Genomic DNA, 19,780 nt, shown 5'->3' with positions numbered 1-19,780 from the left:
GAGCTGATACACTAGCTACCTGTTTAGAGTTTCTGGTGCATGAAGACATGTACTGACTGCTCATACAATTCAGCAAAGGAAGATGAGAGATCCATCTTAATCCTGCGGCTATCAAGGTGGTGATAGCAGATCTGGCAACAACAGTTCATGAAACAATTCCAACTTTTGGAAAAAGTCCTATTCCCACTTCCTTTTGTAGTCTGATGAAGTAATCAAGACATCAGTGCAACTTTTAGAAGATAATCTTTTAATTAGTAATACAGAAATTGCATGTCAGTATTACATAACAGGAAAACAAGCAGAAGAATTCTATTGCCCTTTTCATCTACAACTGGCTACCCTGGTGCATCAGAAGCCATACAAAACATGCACAGTGACATCACATATAAGGAGGGGATTAAAGAGCTATGGTGTGCTTCCTGTTGTTTTAAAAAATAGGTATGCTGTTCTCAACCCTGCAGCTACACATAATTAAGAGGATCTTGATAATTGCAGGTTCCACTGAGAGGAATTCTTTTTCTAATATATAAGGTTACACAGCTGTGTGAGTAACTATATGAAGAACTGATGAGATGGGTTGGCTTGAAGTGCAGTGTACACGAGAAGCAGGACTTACCTCCTGACCTTTACTAATTTAAGTGATTTGACAAAACATTAGCTAGTGCTTAAATAGTTTTATAATGGGACAATAAAATTACCTTAAGAGTTTTCCACAGGATAACTTTCTTTAAAAGATGTATTTCTAAATTTAGTTCTTAAACTACTAGGCTATTGAACCAAGCAATGAGACTGAGCAAGATTTTCAAAGGCAAGAAAATAAAAGTACCATAGTTAATGAGATTCATTTCATTCCCGTCAAATATATTTCAGCTTAGTTTTATATTTCACTGTCTGTAGTACCACTCAAGGACCACAGGTTGCCAGAAATTGATATTTTATCCCGATAACAGCCTTATGAGTAAGATGGGCTAAAAAATAGTGGCATACCAAAGGCCACACATGGCTGAGAAGGAATTTGAACATAGACACACATACTGCAAAGATGAACATGTTTTGCTTTCAATTTAGATGCCATACATTACAGGACTTTATTTTGGTTGTCTCTGGGGCTTTTTTTGCCATAAGCTCACAGATCGAGATCCATCATTATGGTCTATGTTTGCTTTCTAAAGCAAACTACTTAAAAGTTGGCAATAAAGCCAAAGGCAGTCACAGGGATAGAAAATTGGTCATTGTTTTGCATCCCTGGGGCGATTGGTCCTTAATCAGGAAGGAAATTCAGGTAAGCCTCCCTCCCTAAACTACTTTCCTACTTGCAGTGCATGATACATAAAAAAACCCCAAAACCACTAGCTATTGAGGTAGGATGTTTTTATCTTCATTGTCTATTTTTATACTGTTTTAGTATTTATGTTGTATTTTTGTATACTTAGATTTTAAAATGTTAAGCAGTTTAGCAATAGTTTTAAATTAATAAAAAGGTAGCATTTTCAAAAAAAGTAGTAATTGGCTATAGCAGCCATCACCAACTTTTTAGGTGCTCAGATGATGTCTCAATGTCGAGGCATTTGATACTACTTTAGCAAGCAGAGATATTTCCTCTTAACAATGGGTTTACTAAATGACTTCAATATTCTCCCTATTATGGACATGTTTTCTTAGCAGGGCCAGATCTCTGCATTTATCCTGTACCTTTCGAGCTAGATGATGTCCAAAGCTGGCTTACAAATTAAAAAAAAACGGGAGTCAAATAATAGGAAAAAAAGTCATAGCAGAAAAAAAGGCAGCACAATACTAAATTCTCTCAGCCGTATCAAAATCTACTACAAAGTACTACTACAAAGTCTTTCTGCAACTAAACATTCTTCACATTTGTGAGCCTTGCAGGAATTCCAGATTGAGGTCTGTGTAATAATTATACTCCTAGTGTCTTTGGAGCAAGTCTATTGATTTATTCATAGTCTCTTTGCTAGCAAAAAGGTAAGTGTGCTCTCCATCTTAAAAAAACCAAACTAAACTATCCTCTTTGGCACTCATCAGATTGTGGTCATATTTATTACTAGTTGCTGTGCCTGTATGATGTATTTAGTACATCCAATTACTTTACTTAAGCTGGTGCTTTTGAAATCGGTGTAGTGTAAAGACCTCACCTGCCCAAATAACAGCTGGATTTGTGTGCAGGTTGTATATTTTCTACATGGTTTTTCTTACTTTTTTCTCCTCAGACAGTATGCAATTACAGCATGCTCACTGCAAAAATACCCCTTTATGGTAGCCTATGCAAAAAAAAAACAAAAAAAATCAACCACGTACATTTTTAATGTGGTCTGTGGAGCTGTTGTTTAACACCCTCCCCCCAAAACACCCAGCCATGCAGAACTAGTTGCATTATTCTTTGGATCTGAGCATGATGGGGAAAAACTAGCATACGGAAAATACAAAACAATATTCTGAAGTCAGCCCTTCAAAAGACAAATGTACGTCACAACTGTATTACTGAACATGGGGCATGACATATTAGAATATGAAACATTCTTTCAAAAAATACACATTGCAAACATCAAGTAACCTGGAGTGCTGTAGTCTCTGTGGATTCTCATATTAAATGATCAAGAATGTGGTTTGAATCTTCTAACATTATGGAACTTTCAAAATACTGAAAAGCAATTATTTGAACCTGGACTAAACTTATTTTTCAAAAGTAATTTTGAATACATAAATTATATGCAATATTTTTGATTCTCATAAACAAGACGTTAACACCTAAAACATATAAAGGAGTAAATGCAGTAGGATGCAGTGAGTGAACGTGCAGAAGATTGTGCTGTGCAGTTTGAGTTTTTGAAATTCCTTACCATGGAAGTCATAGGACCTACTGCTTTTCTAAAGCTACCAGCAAGCTCAATAAATCAGGGTCCAATTTGCTAAAAACCTCGTATTTGTTTCTCACCACAATTGTAAACTTTTAAGAGAGGCACGGCAACAGCTTGTACTTTCTTACCAAGGCAGAGAGAGACTTGTGATTAAAATTGCAATAACAGTTTTGAAGGTAAGGGAGAGAAGGGTATCCTACAATTCAAATATTTGTGCTGTTAGAATTAAAATATTGTGCTAACAATTACCCACATGTGGCACCATCTTTTGCCTAATCCCTCTGTGATGTCAATTTGATGAATGGGGATAGGCAGAAAAATTGTGTGAGGGGAGAGGGATGAGACATTACAGTGTATTTCCTTCTTGGATAGCCCTTTCTAGCACAGGGAGAAATGATTTAATTGTATTAATTCTATGACAACATTTATACAATGAATACAAATGCTGAGTAGTTGCTGCAAAGACTAAAGATTCAGCACAAATGACACACACTTAGAAAGGCAGTAAAATTACCTACTGGCTTTCAGCTTGGTTTTTGGTAAACAATTATTTTACTTCAAATTGATAATCGTTGCCAATTAAATACTTGTTTCAATGGACCACACAATGCTGCTTTATTGCTATTCTACAAATACATATGATTGTTTCTTTCATGCAGCTCAAGTAAGTACTCCTTTTTTTAGATATTGTATGAATAGAGTTGTAACAAATTAACACAGACAAAAACTGTAACAAAGGCATTTTATTTTCCCCAGGTATTTCATATTTAAATAAAGGATTTAAGCCAAAATAATAATAGAGCAACATTGTCACCAGGGATTCTTAAAATTTTATCTTCACACTAAGCCATTGCAAATGCTACCTTCTCCAAAACTGAGCTGGCTTGGAATTTCCCACAAAATGTTTTCATGTATAAATGACACAATCATTTTATTGGATGCAGGTCTTCTTAAAATACACTTGGGCTGCTTCCTATATTTATTAATCATTAGAAAAATACAAGATTGAACTTGCGACCATGACAATTTTTATGGTTCTTGGTAGCCTTTCATTTTAAAAATTATTTAAGCATGGCTACAAATTGTGAACTTGCATATTTAATGGTAACTGATAATGCAGATGTGCTTATTTTTCTTATCTTTTCCAGTTGTAATGAGAAGGTTGATTTTCTCTACACTGAGTGGCAGCTTTCCAAAGTTAATATATTTTACAGGTATTTACAAGTTGGTATGAATATGTTGAAACTAAGTAGGGGGCACCAAAAGGCTTCATGCTAAAAAGGCAAGTTTCTGTGGTATGGAGAGACAGAGGGCATGCCTTTTAACACTTGGACCACAGTTGGAATATTACTAGCTAGGTGACAGGAACATGTCACAACAGCTAAGTCATCAAGTTTCCCCACAGGATTCAAAATGAAGAAAAGTAGCAACACTGCATAACTTTTTATTTCTTGGCTAAATTTAAGGATGGCATGTTTAGAGTTTACTTCATCCTGACAGGAAAGTCAAGGAGGAAATATGGAGAAAGCTGAAGAGTACCTGGAAAGTAATATTAGAAAAGGGCGACTGACAAATTTTATATTTGCTAGTAGAAGTTTATATTATGATCATTATGTAATGCTACACGTGGCTGTACGTGCATGGACAAGGGAGTGAAAGAAGGAATTGTGCTCCCTGTGTGGACAGTTGGCCTTTTTCAGACAGGTAGGTAGCCTGTCTTACATAATCATAATATCACTGGCACTCAAGATGGCTCACACTGTCCCCTCTTCGGCCTCAAAACCCTCATCCCAGAATTTGAGGGACTCTCTACCACAAATATTTCTACTTCACTTCCTGTATTCTCCCTGGACCCATAGGAACACAGAAGAAAATATGTACATTGCTTATAAATAGCTTCGGCAATCTAATATTTAATAAAAAGATGTGATGACATGAGCCTCAGCCAAGTTTTATAAAGCCCTTTCACTATAGGTGAGTTCAGGCATTTGTCTAAACATGCGAATGTTGAATCTGTAGACAGGAGATGAAGGACATGCAAGCTGTGACTCAGCTATCCTCCCACATGCTTATGCTCAGACTTTTCCCACGTCTGTGAACTTTCATAGAATATCTTGCACCATTGGGGACCCTGCTTTATTAGACCTACCCCGTTCAACACGGCGCGGGACCACAATACCTGTTGGAATGCCTCTCCCGATATGAACCTGCCCGGACACTGCACTCTACATCGAAGGCCCTCCTCCGAGTCCCGACTCATAGAGAGGCTCGGAGGGTGGTGACAAGAACTAGGGCCTTCTCAGTGGTGGCCCCCGAACTCTGGAACAGTCTCCCCGTTGAGGTGCGTATGGCGCCGACGCTGCTGTCTTTTCGGCGCCAGCTTAAGACCTGCCTCTTTTCTATGGCGTTTAAATTTTTAATTTAATTTTTTTAAAAAAAATTATGTAATCTGATTTCTGCACTTTATATGTTTTTGTCATATTTATTATGCAATTTTATGAGATGTATTTTGTATTTTCTATTGTACACCGCCCAGAGAGCTATGCTAGTGGGGCGGTATATAAATCTAATAAATAATAATAAATAATAATAATAATTGTGGGCTGATGCACATGGGGTCATCCATGGATACATTTGTGTGTTCACACAAATGCCTTATTTCTCTAGAAAATTGCCTAGATCCCTGTTCCAAGTGAATGCCCCAGCCTGAGGAACTAGAGCAGGGGGGTTGCATGGAAGAACAGATGACAGAAAACCTGCAAGGGTGAGACGTTTCTGGCTAATGTCTCACCTTATTGCAAAGAAATAGGGGCAGCTGCTGATGCCTTTGTGGGCTATAAGGTGAACCCTTTGCTTCCACACAATTGTTTATGGAATCTGTAAATAAAATGTACAAAAGAATATAAGGTATAGGAGGCTTCAGTCAATTTCCCCCCAAACTGATTAAAGGAAACAGGACTACAGCCTAACATTTGCCACTTCTTGATGGGATAAGGTCATCATGTTAATTCACAAAGTGAAAAAAATTATTTTTGCCAGTATTTACCCATCAATGGAACTCTTTGGCTCTTTCGCTATGGCAGTGTCAGTTCCCAAACAAAACTACAATTCCCCATGGACATTCTCAATCAGTTTGCAAATTGGCAGTGCTAATTTATAGAGTGTAGACATGGCCTGCAGTTGTTGATGGCCTGCAGCACAACAGTAGTCTCTATCTTGGCTGAGTTGGTTAAGAACAATTGGACTAGAAACATTTGTTCTAGTACAGTTAGTTAAACATTTGTATGTCAGAACAGCAAGATCAGGCTTTCAGCCTTCCTTGGCCCCTAATGTTTTGATTTGTTTAAAATATACAGATTCATTTCTCAGCAACACTTTCATTAAATAAATGTATGGTTAGAGATTGTGTTTAAGCAGATTCAGCTTATTTTGGAAATGAACTGAGATGTCTCTCACCAACCTACAATATGAAAATGAAAATACAAAGATCTTAAGCTTTCCTATCAAATACTTATCATATGATCAATGCTGATAATAAATACGGACCTAGCCATTACAAGCTTGAAAGTAATATTGTTCCTGTCAACCGGATGATTTGCAAATGTTTATAAGTGGGCTGTTATAAAAATAACCCAACTGTATGCTCTATGCTCCAGTTAGTTTAAATTTTAAAATTGGCATATAAAAGAGTGCAAAAGTGGGATGTTTGGTAATATCATTGGAACTTCAAAACAGCTAGACACTATTTCTTCAAACATTTTTTTAAAAAAATAAACAAAAATCCTGAGACACTCCTGTGCCAAATTTTTGCAGGCTATAAAATTTCTTTACAGCCAAGATATAAACCCCTGTAAAAATGGGGTTTATAATGGATATGTTCCCAGACTCTTAATTAGAGCAGTACTTATGTGTTCCACTATGGTACAAATATACATATGATCCATTTTCTCAGGATTGTCACTCAGAGAATGTTCTTTATTTTACAAAAACTCAATATTAAAAAGTTGCACTTATCTTGCATCCTCCCAATAGACTATTTTGCTGATTGCTAAAAGCTATAGCTAACAATTACTACAACTAACATTCAGAATACATTCAAGATAAGGAAGAAATTGCTATAACCTAGACATAACACATTATACTGGAAATGTAGCAGCTGAGTGAAATTGTTACCCATTCAGGTTTGCAGCTTATTCAATATTTTATACTAGAACCCAGACAGTATTAGCTTGGATTAATCAACCAGACTGAGCACATCCTTCAAAGCTTTGTGCTATGCCAAAGTCATGCCCTCCATCTATCTTTTGTACAGCATGAGCTTGTGTGTCACAACGCTGAAACGTAAATGATATTAGTTGGTAATAAATGTCAGCATTGTTCAATAAGTATGTATTTTGACTCTCTTCTTTAAAATTATTCAAGGAACGAATACCAGAAAAAAATATAAGGGCTTCCTTTGTGCATTGTGCACTTACATAAAGGCAACAATTTTTAATGGACATTTTCTTCCCATGCAGTTTCATCCACTGACCTGCTGCATAGCCCAATTTCTGACTTTGTGTGTGTGTGAGAGAGTTATGATGTGTCAAAACCAGTGATTTAATGCAAATGTAAGCTGTTGAGTAGAACAGAGGAAATAAAGCCATTCTGGTTTCAATGTGTTCTCTCAAGACCTCAGGAAGACAAAGCAAAGAAAAAGGCACACATCTCAGATCTCATTGATAGTCCGCTCAGAAGGACAATATTCTGAGGTGCCTGGGGAAGACATGTAGAATGACTGGGTTTTCCTTTTTAATCTGGCTCGCTTATTAGCCAGGGAGAGGCTGTGGTGACTTGAATTAATGATTTCTGAAATGAACTTTTTGCAGTCCACACACACCTCCATGGTGCTCCAGTCTTCCATTATCTCTTTTGGAAACAACGCTTCTTCATCTGATTTATCTACAGATTTGGACTTTGAGGACAACCTGAAAACAAAAGAACAATTCTATTCTTATTAATTTATCTTTCTAATTTTACTAAAGAGATGAACTCTGCCTCCCCTAAAACAACAAAATCATTTCTCTCAAGTCTTTTCAGTCCCTGACATTGCGCAAGGAGAGAGAAGAAATAGAGTCTCAGTCATTAATGTTTCTTGTGGCCAGTTATGATTAATACAAAACACAGTTTTATCATAGCAAAACTACTGTTATTTGGCTAGCATTTATGAAGGCACTTAAGGTCTTCAAAAAAGGATATGTGCAAGCAAGAGAAAAAGGGATCTTTTGCAAGTTAGATTCAGAAATGTTTTTTCCACTTCATTCTATATTTTTAATGGCAAACTACAGTTGAGAAATGGGCAGAGCAATACAACTACTGGGAAGCCAGTGGAGGAGGAGCCAGCAGAAAGCTCGGCAGGATCCACCTCCCGTGCAGGAGCAGCCAGCCCGGCTGAATGCAGGCTCCATCGGGAGCTGCATGAATGAGCTGGCCAGAAAGTGCTGGCTCCAGCAAACAGGCCTCCCAGGGGGTAAGCACTCCCTGAAGGCCACAATGGAGAACAAATAAAATGTTTTTACTGTGTCAGCCTTTTGGCCAGTGGAGTTTGCAGGGGAATCGGGACCCAGGGGAGGACTCTGGATGTGAGGAGGATCTCATGTAAGTCTCCCACCACACCTCTGGAAAGCCCCATTTTCGGGGCTTCTGCCAGCCTTCTGTCCACTGAACTGGCCATCCCAGGTGGATTTCCAGGGGTGGTAGCAGGCTCCTGGTGGAGTCACATCTCCACTGAGGCAGAGGGCTGCTGCTGGCGGAGACTGGCAGAGCCTGGTGTAGCCAGGAGCCTCCCAACATAGCTGGTGCTCTGCAGCATCCAACTCACCCCAGCCGGCAGATAGGTGAGTTGGATTGTGCCCCAAATTATATTTCTCTAACACATAATGAAAGATTTTATCGCTGTTGTTACGTGCCTTCAAGTCGATTACGACTTATGGCGACCCTATGAAACCTCCAATAGCATCTGTCATAAACCACCCTGTTCAGATCTTGTAAGTTCAGGTCTGTGGCTTCCTTTATGGAATCAATCTATCTCTTGTTCGGTCTTCCTTTTTCTACTCCCTTCTGTTTCCACCAGCATTATTGTCTTTGCTAAAGTATGATAACCTCAGTTTCATCACTTTAGTTTCTAGTGATAGTTCTGGTTTAATTTGTTCTGACACCCAATTATTTGTCTTTTTTGCAGTCCATGGTATGCGCAAAGCTCTCCTCCAACACATTTCAAATGAGTTGATTTTTCTCTTACCCGCTTTTTTCACTGTCCAACTTTCACATCCATACACAGAGATTGGGAATACCATGGTCTGAATGATCCTGACTTTAGTGTTCAGTGATACATCTTTGCATTTGATTTTATCGCTAGGAAGTACAAAAAAGACAACAAGCCTACAAGGGAGAATTCATAATTTAATTTGAAACAACTAGCCAAGTTCATTTATTGCAGCAAGACCAAAAAAAAGCTGTTTGGCACCTTAAGGACTAGAGAAGGAGTGGAAATAGTTGGGAGCATCAGTTGTCTCCTAGTTATTGTTACCCACCCCCAGGCCCTTGTGATGGGATATGCTGTACATTTAAATAATTGCTGTAAGGGTCAGTCTATACTTGTTGACAGATGTGAAAAGCCCGATGATCATAAGCTTGATTTTAAACTGTAAACTAATGGTTTCTATATTCTGTTAGCCACATAACTAATTATTGTGCTTTCAGAAATTAAATTACCTTGTAAAATAAGGGACTTGCACTGCACAAATGGGACTTGCCTTTGTGCCTCCTCCCTGCAGCCCCTTGCACATCCTCAAAATCTGCCCCAGAAGAGTTGGAGGATCCCCTGGAGCAGATCAGTAGCAACAGGGGGCTACAAGAGCGAGGTGAAGAAGGGTAATTCTGTTCCTCTAAAGCTACTTCAACATTAAAAAAATACAAGTTACATTATTTTAACATTAAAAGCTTGAATGCATAGATAAATTTTATTATAATTTCAAATATTAAGGCTAGGATCCAAAGAAGGACATATGTGCATAAAATCCTTCCACGTACTGAAGATATCCCACCCACTCACACACACACTTTACCCTTTCAGCAGTTTCATGGAATGCAACTTTGGAAGGCCCACCAATCTTTGGGGGTGAGTTTTCAGGCAGTTTGTAGGACTCCCACTGGAAAGGGGAGGATGAAATGCTTCTATAGATTGCACATGGCTTTTTGGTAGCTGCCTGAAAATGGGTTGAAAGGTGGAGTACAAATGCTTTAAGAATTCCTACAATACACTTCTAAAAATGTAATGGTATATCAGCAGTACTATTTGCTGGAAGTAATAGAAAGAAATGGACCATTGGTCTCACCTGAAGGGTGATTTTCCTATGAGTACGGACATCACAGCGGGTATTAGCTCCACCTATCGTGCGAAGGCAAGAATGTCTTTGAAGTCAAGACTAGGGGCGTCAGGCCCCTCCCACTCTCCAGTTCATTTGCAGCGAGTCTAAGGAGAAATATCTAAAAATACAAGAACAAGGCCAACAGGCCTGGCAGCAGGAAAATAACACAATAGTACCATGCATAGTAACATGACTCCAACATAGCGGTATAACAGAACTAGAAGTCTTGACTTCACTCTTAAATTTAAATATAATAGCGTAACAGTAATATATAACACATTAGAAAATATATAGTCATCCTCCAACTGGGAGGGTCGTGATGTCCGTACTCATAGGAAAATCACCCTTCAGGTGAGACCAATGGTCCATTTTCCCTATGAGTCCGGCCATCACAGCGGGATGTACCAAAGCAGCCCATACAGGGAGGGACCACCCACGTGTTAATCGTCATTAAGAACCTGTTGCAACACTCGTCTGCCAAAAGAAGCATCAGCAGAGGCATAGCGATCAATTTTATAATGCCTTATAAACGAGTGTGGGGTAGACCAGACTGCAGCCCTACAAATATCGGCAACAGGAGCATTAGTGGCAAAAGCAGCCGAAGTGGCAGCTGACCTGGTAGAATGAGCCGTTATACTAGCTGGAACTGACAGCTTCAGAGACTCATATGCTAAAGTAATACATGCCCTTAACCAACGGGATAAGGTAGAATTGGATACTTTATGTCCCATAGACCTTGGATGAAAGGATACAAACAGAGACTCCGTTCGTCGAATCTCTTGGGTCCTAGACAGGTAGGTCTTGAGAGCCCTCCGGACATCTAACGAATGCCAAGCCTTCTCGAGAGGATGGGTAGGATTCGGGCAAAAGGAAGGCAAAACAATGTCCTGGTTGCAATGAAAAACCGAATCAACCTTGGGACGGAAGGAAGGATCAGTCTTCAGCACAACAGAGTCCTTATGGAAGACGCAGAGGTGTCGAGCAGAAGACAATGCGCCCAACTCCGAAACGCGTCTGGCAGATGTGATTGCGATCAGGAACAAGACCTTGAAGGACAGCATACGTAGGGGCACAGTCCTGATGGGTTCAAACAGAGGGCGTTGCAAAGCCTGCAGAACTTTCGGCAAACTCCATGAGGGAAACCGATGGACAACAGCCGGAGAGCGTAGGGCGACTCCCCTCAAAAAACGTCTGATGAATGGATGTGAGGAAATAGGAGCTCCAGGAGAGGACACTGAGAGAATGGACGACAGAGTGGACGCATGTCGACGTAGAGTGTTGGGTCTAAGTCCCATCATGAAGCCGCTATGGAGATATTGCAGCACCTGTTGCATGGTGGCCTGGGATGGATCGTGGTGGTGGAACTGGCACCACTTGGAGAAAGCCACCCAAGTATGTTGATAAATACGAGTGGTAGATGGTCTTCTCGAGGCCAAAATAATATCAATCACAGTGTCAGACAGGCCAGCTGACCTCAAATGTCCCCGTTCAAATGCCACGCTGTTAGATTGAGCCAAGTAGGGTCCTGGTGCCATACTGGACCCTGGGATAGAAGGTCTGGCCTGACTGGAAGTGTCCAAGGATCCATCATTGACATTGCCAGAAGATCTGAGAACCACGGTCGGCGTGGCTAAAATGGTGCTATCAGAACCAGCTGTGTCCTCTCGGTTCGCACCTTCCTCAAGGTTTTGGCTAACAATGGTATGGGAGGAAAGACCAAACCCCCTGAACGTACTGGGAGTTGCAGTGGGCTCCTCAGCCGATGAGGCTGGCATCTGTGGTTACAACAGTTCTGTGTGGTTCTCTGAACGGCGTGCCCTTGGAGAGGTGTTGGGACCTCGTCCACCAGCGGAATGATAGGCGCAGCCCGGGGGTCAAGCGAACTTTGCGATGGTTGGAGCTGGCAATGTCCTGTTGAAAGGGCAGTAAAGTCCATTGAAGATGCCGAGTGTGGGCTCGAGCCCATGGCACAATATGGATTGTAGAAATGAACATTCCGAGTGCCCTGGCTAGAAGCATGACGTCTGCTGATGTTTGTTGCATCAGGGACCTTACGATGCTTGTGATGGCAGTGATGCGATCTGGAGCCAGGAATACCATTGCCTGCAGGGTGTCCAACATTGCCCCTAGATGTAGTAGGCGTTGGGTTGGTTGGAGATGGCTTTTGTCGAAGTTGACAAGCCAGCCGTAGGTCTCTGCCCTGGAAGCGTCGGTTCCAGGAGCCCCTGAATGAATTGGGGTCATAGGATCTGAAGTTGCGGCCTCGTCCTCCTGGCCGCGTTCCTTGAAAAGGCTGGTTAGTACGGAAGGAAGGAGATCGCCTGAAAGGCCTGTGGTCGATGTTCTGGACAGTGGCCAGAACCGGTTTGTGGGCGTCTTTGGAATCAACCAGCACTGCCTTTAGAGCTTCCTCGCCGAAGAGTAACGATCCGGAGTAAGGAGCCCTGGACAGATTCATTCTGGCCGCTGAATCAGCTTGCCAGTGGCGAAGCCAGAGGGTCCGTCGAGCGACTATCTGAGCCGTCATGGCTCGTGCCCCCAATTGAGTAGCGTCCAAGGTGGCATCGGCCACAAAAGCTGCTGTCTTACGCAACTTTACCAGTGACCTTCTGAGGGCGACAGGATCAGGGTTAGTGTCCTCTAGAAGATCATCCAGCCACATCATAGCTGCGCTGGAGAAAATGGAGGCCGAAGCGGAGGCACGCATGGAGAGGGCAGTGGCCTCGTGATTTTTGCGGAGGGCGAAGTCTATTCGTCGCTCAGTAGTGTCCTTTAGTTGGGATTCCCCTTCCCTGGGCAAGAGAGAACGTGAAACGAGGCGAGCGATTGGTTCATCTATGCCAGGGACGTCTAACTTGGTGGCAAAGTCCGGAGCTAGGGCGTAAAACCTGTCAGCCAGGTTTTTGAAGTGGCGAGAATGGAATGGGTGAGCCCATTCTTCAGAGGCCAATTCGGCAATCGGGTCCGGCACCGGGATGTAATGTTCAGTAGGTGCAGGGGATTTGAGAACCTTGGCCCCTTTGATGGCTGGGGTGGAGGAAGTTGAAGGCGCAGTCTGGAGACCAAGGGTATTAACTACCCTGCGTGCCAGGGACTGATAGTCTGAAGCATTAAACAAGCAATACAATGTATCCTCCTCATGATCTGAATAATCGCTCCAGTCATCTCCTTCAACGTGGTCAGTGAAGGTTGACTCCTCCGTATACGAGGCTTCGTCAATACATCTGCCTCTGGCTACATCAAAGGGGTTAGGTGAACAGGAAGGATGAGCTTCATGACACGCACGTTGGTCCATGTTGAGTTGGGGTATGGCAGGAACTTGTGGTGGTGACTGCATTTGGGTGAAAAATGCCAGTGTGATGCGTCCTTCCCTGGCTCTCCCTGTCAGGTTCCTACCTGCTCGTGGTTACTGCCTGTCTCTAGGCACCACCAGGGACTCCACCAGTCCGGACCGCACTCTCTCATGGTTTACCTATCCGCTCTAGCACAGATCTCAACAGATCCCCCTGCTAGGCAACCACCAGTAACGTCCCAATACTAGTATTCCCAGAGACTCTGAATACTGGTATTGTTATTCTCTTCACCGCTGCCACCATTTGTTACAGTTCCCCTTCAGCCTTGGTCATTACCTTACCCTCCCTTCTGGTCTGTGAAACCTCAGCCAAGGATCAGGCCTTTGGTAAACCAAATTAAGTATTTATTACAGATAACAAAGCTAACAAGATTAACAAGATTTCTTCTTAAGGCACATAAGCATATGGTTTTACTCAATACTAATCCGAACTCCACCTCCCTCCTTCTTCACGCTCTCCTGGCAAACAACTCTCTCAAACCCCACCAAGCAATCCACTCTTTCTCTTCTCCCCCCCCTGATTCCACTCTCACTCTTCCTTTTATACATTCAGCCATTTTAAACACTCAGCCAATCATCTCGCATTCTACTGCCCATTCACTCCCCCTCCTTCACTCCACTTACCATGTATCTTCTAAAACAACAACACTTACCATATATACATTAATATAGGAACATCACAGCCAGCATGGCTTGAAGTTGGAAGAGGAAATCAGGGGACGGCAGCAACCCAGTTGTGGTAGATGTTTGTGCCTGAGTGGCTATTGGAGCAGATGTTTGGGACGGTAAAACGGAGGGAGGCTGGTTAGGCGAAGGCTGAGTGTGGAAGCCAGCAAAATCTTCCTCATCAGAGGAAGCAGCAGGGGAATGAAGTATATCGCTTATGTGTGCCTGAGTTGCTGTGGTAGTGGTGGGGGTTGGCACAGAGGCATAGCGTGGCCGCTTTGGTTTGCTATGGCTTGAAAGATGTTTTGTCTTAGCCATTGCTTTAACATGCTTAGGCTTAGTCGCCTTAGAGTGTTGCGGCTGGGCTGTTTGTGACATGCCTGGCTGATCTGGCATCATATTGGCTGATTGCGACATGCCTGGCTGTTCTGCCATCTTATATTAACTTGGGTGCAGTACACGGCCACAGAGGGGGCAGGATGTAAAGACTCGAACTGGCACAGTGTACAACCACAGAGGGGGTAGGATACACTGGCAGATGGGTAAGTGCACGGCCACAGAGGGGGCAGGATGCACTGTGGTATCAGCGTTAGAATAATATAGGCTGTATAATATAGGCTATATTTTAGGCTTGGTACACGGCCACAGAGGGGGCAGGATGTACAACACATAGTTCAGATTAGTGCTGTAGGCTGGATTTCAGGCATGGTACACAGCCACAGAGGGGGCAGGATGTACTGAATATAATTCAGATTTAGTACAAGTCAGCCACTGATATTAAAGCTCCAGCCTTGATGATACTGAATATAATTCAAATTTAGTACAAGTCAGCCACTGATATTAAAGCTCCAGCCTTGATAATACTGAATATAATTCAGATTTAGTACAAGTCAGCCACTGATATTAAAGCTCCAGCCTTGATAATATTGAATATAATTCAGATTTAGTACAAGTCAGCCACTGATATTAAAGCTCCAGCCTTGATAATACTGAATATAATTCAGATTTAGTACAAGTCAGCCACTGATATTAAAGCTCCAGCCTTGATGATACTGAATATAATTCAGATTTAGTACAAGTCAGCCACTGATATTAAAGCTCCAGCCTTGATGATACTGAATATAATTCAGATTTAGTACGTCAGCCACTGATATTAAAGCTCCAGCCTTGATAATACTGAATATAATTCAGATTTAGTACAAGTCAGCCACTGATATTAAAGCTCCAGCCTTGGTAATACTGAATATAATTCAGATTTAGTACAAGTCAGCCACTGATATTAAAGCTCCAGCTTTGATAATACTGAATATAATTCAGATTTAGTACAAGTCAGCCACTGATATTAAAGCTCCAGCCTTGATGATACTGAATATAATTCAGATTTAGTACAAGTCAGCCACTGATATTAAAGCTCCAGCCTTGATAATACTGAATATAATTCAGATTTAGTACAAGTCAGCCACTGATATTAAAGCTCCAGCTTTGATAATACTGAATATAATTCAGATTTAGTACAAGTCAGCCACTGATATTAAAGCTCCAGCCTTGATGATACTGAATATAATTCAGATTTAGTACAAGTCAGCCACTGATATTAAAGCTCCAGCCTTGATGGTACTGAATATAATTCAACTTTAGTACAAGGCAGCCACTGTATTAAAACTCCAGGCTTGATGATACAGTCATAGTAAATTTGTGTGTGAGGAAGCCCTGTGTAAGTCTTTCTACAACACACAGACAACACACATACAGATAGCTTGCAGGGAAGGTATCCGTTGGTTAATAAAGGGGTAACAAAAAAGGCGGGAAATTTGAATCCAACAAAAATGGGGCCCGGAAAAAAAAAAGGGCGGGAAAAAATGATCTAAAAATGGCGGAGATAGATGGAGCAATGGCGGCCGTCTGGTAACGAACTGGGGGAAGGGTAGCCCAGCACAGTCTCGCAGGGGGAGCCGCGGGGCCGATAGCCGCGCTTGCGGCTCTAAAAAACCCCAAGAAGGAGACTGCCGAGAGAAGCCTGTGACGGATGAGGCAGCAGGAAGGCAAGCCGCTGCTGCCGCCGGCTGGAGCTCTCCGCGGCGAAAATTAAAGTCACGGAAATAGAGGGAGAAAAGGAGCCGTATCAACAGGCTCCGGAGAGGCAGAACCCCGGCAGGCTGAATTAAGGCGGCAGGCTGAAATTAGGTGTCTGGGAAAAAGGGCAGGGAGCCGCAGCCGCAAGCTCCCGCCTGGAAGAGAACCGCAGCCGCGGTCCTTTCAAAAGCTCCACAGAGCGCGGCTTGAGCAGGAAAAGCGCTACGGGAGAGACAAAGCCGCGAGCTCCCGATGGATGGCAAAGCCAGGGAGGGAAAGGCTCAAAAACGGCCAAAAAAGGTAGAGAACCGCAGCCGCGGTCTCTGTGGGGACCCTCAGACAAGCAAGGGAAATAAAAGTAAATGGAAGGCTAAACACGAAAACATGGAGAACCGCAGCCGCGGTCTCTGAGGGAACCCTCAAAAGAAGTAGAAATAAACTTAAATGAAATTAAACAGAAAAACAGGGAAAGGATGGACTGGGGAGACACACAAGTAACACTAGGTTCGCACCCAGTCAGAACAAATAAACAGACAAATACAAAAAAACTTAGCTAAATGCTACGCTATAGTATCTCAATCTTGTTCGTACGAAGGCAAGAATGAACTGGAGAGTGGGAGGGGCCTGACGCCCCTAGTCTTGACTTCAAAGACATTCTTGCCTTCGCACGATAGGTGGAGCTAATACCCGCTGTGATGGCCGGACTCATAGGGAAAAGGGATGACTTCTTCCACATGTGGTGGGAATGTACATTGACAAAGAAAATCTGGAAACTATGTCAGATATCTGACACTGGACCCAGTGGGGTTCATTTGTTTGTTAAACCACAGAGATGGTTCAGTTAGACAGGAACATAAGGAATTGGCATCATATGCAAAAATAGTGATCAGCACCTGCTGAGAGAAAATGTGGGACTTTGCCTCAATTGTCAAGTTAACTCATTATGTTAGATTTAAGGACACAAACCACAGACAAGATAAATTTGCAACAAATTGGCAGCCATTTATTGAATAAAATAAGGATTTAGGGTTAAGCAAAATATGATACACTGTTTTGAAGGCAGGTTTGGTGAGGATGGTTAAATTATTAAATCTGTTGTCAAAAGGTTATGATGTAGGTTCTTGTTTTTTTCCTCTTTTTCACTTTGGTTAATTTCTTTTGAAATAGAATACAAGTTTGTATTTAATTTTGTAAACATTTTTAATTCTAATTCTACAGATGTTCTATTTAAATATGAAGTCATTTTCTTCCCTTTTTAACACTGTAATTATTTCTATTGGATTTTTTAAATAAAAACTGGAGAATAATAATAATAATCTACAAAAAAACCTTGGAAATAAATGTATGTAAGAATTCAACTCCACAAATAAAATGAATTATGGAATATAGACCATGAAAGTAGTTGGTAGTAGAAAAGCATCTAGTTTGATCTTCACTTACCTTGGCATGCCCCTAAGTGACCGGTGATGGCTGGTGGAAGGTTTATCTGGCCTCATAAAGCTTTCTCCTTTCCGTAAAGCAGAAGGGCCCAGAGAAAAGATGGGAAGAGTGGAATATGGCTTTGATGGCAGGCGCATCTGTTACATAAGAACATAAGAACATAAGAAGAGCCTGCTGGATCGGGCCAGTGGCCCATCTAGTCCAGCATCCTGTTCTCACAGTGGCCAACCAGGTGCCTGGGGGAAGCCCGCAAGCAGGACCCGAGTGCAAGAACACTCTCCCCTCCTGAGGCTTCCGGCAACTGGTTTTCAGAAGCATGCTGCCTCTGACTAGGGTGGCAGAGCACAGCCATCACAGCTAGTAGCCATTGATAGCCCTGTCCTCCATGAATTTGTCTAATCTTCTTTTAAAGCCATCCAAGCTGGTGGCCATTACTGCATCTTGTGGGAGCAAATTCCAGAGTTTAACTATGCGCTGAGTAAAGAAGTACTTCCTTTTGTCTGTCCTGAATCTTCCAACATTCAGCTTCTTTGAATGTCCACGAATTCTAGTATTATGAGAGAGGGAGAAGAACTTTTCTCTATCCACTTTCTCAATGCCATGCATAATTTTATACACTTCTGTCATGTCTCCTCTGACCCGCCTTTTCTCTAAACTAAAAAGCCCCAAATGCTGCAACCTTTCCTCGTAAGGGAGTCGCTCCATCCCCTTGATCATTCTGGTTGCCCTCTTCTGAACCTTTTCCAACTTTATAATATCCTTTTTGAGATGAGGCGACCAGAACTGTACACAGTATCCCAAATGCGGCTGCACCATAGATTTATACAACGGCATTATGATATCGGCTGTTTTATTTTCAATACCTTTCCTAATTATCCCTAGCATGGAATTTGCCTTTTTCACAGCTGCCGCACACTGGGTCGACATTTTCATCGTGCTGTCCACTACAACCCCGAGGTCTCTCTCCTGGTCGGTCACCGCCAGTTCAGACCCCATGCGCGTATATGTGAAATTCAGATTTTTTGCTCCAAGATGCATAATTTTACACTTATTTATATTGAATTGCATTTGCCATTTTTCCGCCCATTCACTCAGTTTGGAGAGGTCTTTTTGGAGCTCTTCGCAATCCCTTTTTGTTTTAACAACCCTGAACAATTTAGTGTCGTCAGCAAACTTGGCCACTTCACTGCTCACTCCTAATTCTAGGTCATTAATGAACAAGTTGAAAAGTACAGGTCCCAATACCGATCCTTGAGGGACTCCACTTTCTACAGCCCTCCATTGGGAGAACTGTCCATTTATTCCTACTCTCTGCTTTCGGCTTCTTAACCAATTCCTTATCCACAAGAGGACCTCTCCTCTTATTCCATGACTGCTAAGCTTCCTCAGAAGTCTTTGGTGAGGTACCTTGTCAAACGCTTTTTGAAAGTCTAAGTACACTATGTCCACTGGATCACCTCTATCTATATGCTTGTTGACACTCTCAAAGAATTCTAATAGGTTACTGAGACAGGACTTTCCCTTGCAGAAGCCATGCTGGCTCTGCTTCTGCAAGGCTTATTCTTCTATGTGCTTAGGTAATCTAGCTTTAATCATACTTTCTACCAGTTTTCCAGGGACAGAAGTTAAGCTAACTGGCCTGTAATTTCCGGGATCCCCTCTGGATCCCTTTTTGAAGATTGGCGTTACATTTGCCACTTTCCAGTCCTCAGGCATGGAGGAAGACCTGAGGGACAAGTTACATATTTTAGTTAGCAGATCACTGATTTTGGAAAGTTTTTCATTTAATATTGTTGCATTTTGTAGTTTTTGGATAAAGGTAGTGAAGCAGCCATGCCTGATGGATTACACAACAGACTTTAAGAAAATGATTTATAGGTTTCTAAACTTACCTTTTTACAGCAGTGTGAGCATACAGGCCTATAAAAGAAAAAGGAAATGTATGACTTACTCAGTAGAATGTAGTG

General features: G+C 42.0%; 1 protein-coding gene across 2 annotated transcripts in view; it reads right to left on the bottom strand.

Moving 5' to 3' along the window:
* Window positions 1-2,667: 2,667 nt before the first annotated feature.
* The window catches only part of SPIRE1 (spire type actin nucleation factor 1), a 160,885-nt gene continuing 143,772 nt past the window's right edge, over window positions 2,668-19,780 (bottom strand). The window contains exons 15-17 of one of the 2 annotated variants that reach the window (XM_061594984.1): window positions 19,706-19,733; window positions 17,814-17,950; window positions 2,668-7,840 (exon numbers count right to left, since the gene is read on the bottom strand). In XM_061594984.1, coding sequence (XP_061450968.1) covers window positions 7,582-7,840; window positions 17,814-17,950; window positions 19,706-19,733 — 424 coding nt within the window. In that variant the 3' untranslated portion in view covers window positions 2,668-7,581. The remainder of the gene's footprint in view (window positions 7,841-17,813; window positions 17,951-19,705; window positions 19,734-19,780) is intronic. The other variant, XM_061594991.1, reaches the window with a different exon arrangement.

This window comes from Rhineura floridana, chromosome 1 (genome assembly GCF_030035675.1).
Source record: "Rhineura floridana isolate rRhiFlo1 chromosome 1, rRhiFlo1.hap2, whole genome shotgun sequence".
Lineage (NCBI taxonomy): Eukaryota > Metazoa > Chordata > Lepidosauria > Squamata > Rhineuridae > Rhineura > Rhineura floridana.
Note: the sequence above shows the minus strand (reverse complement) of the source record. Positions and strands in the feature narration are given on the sequence as shown.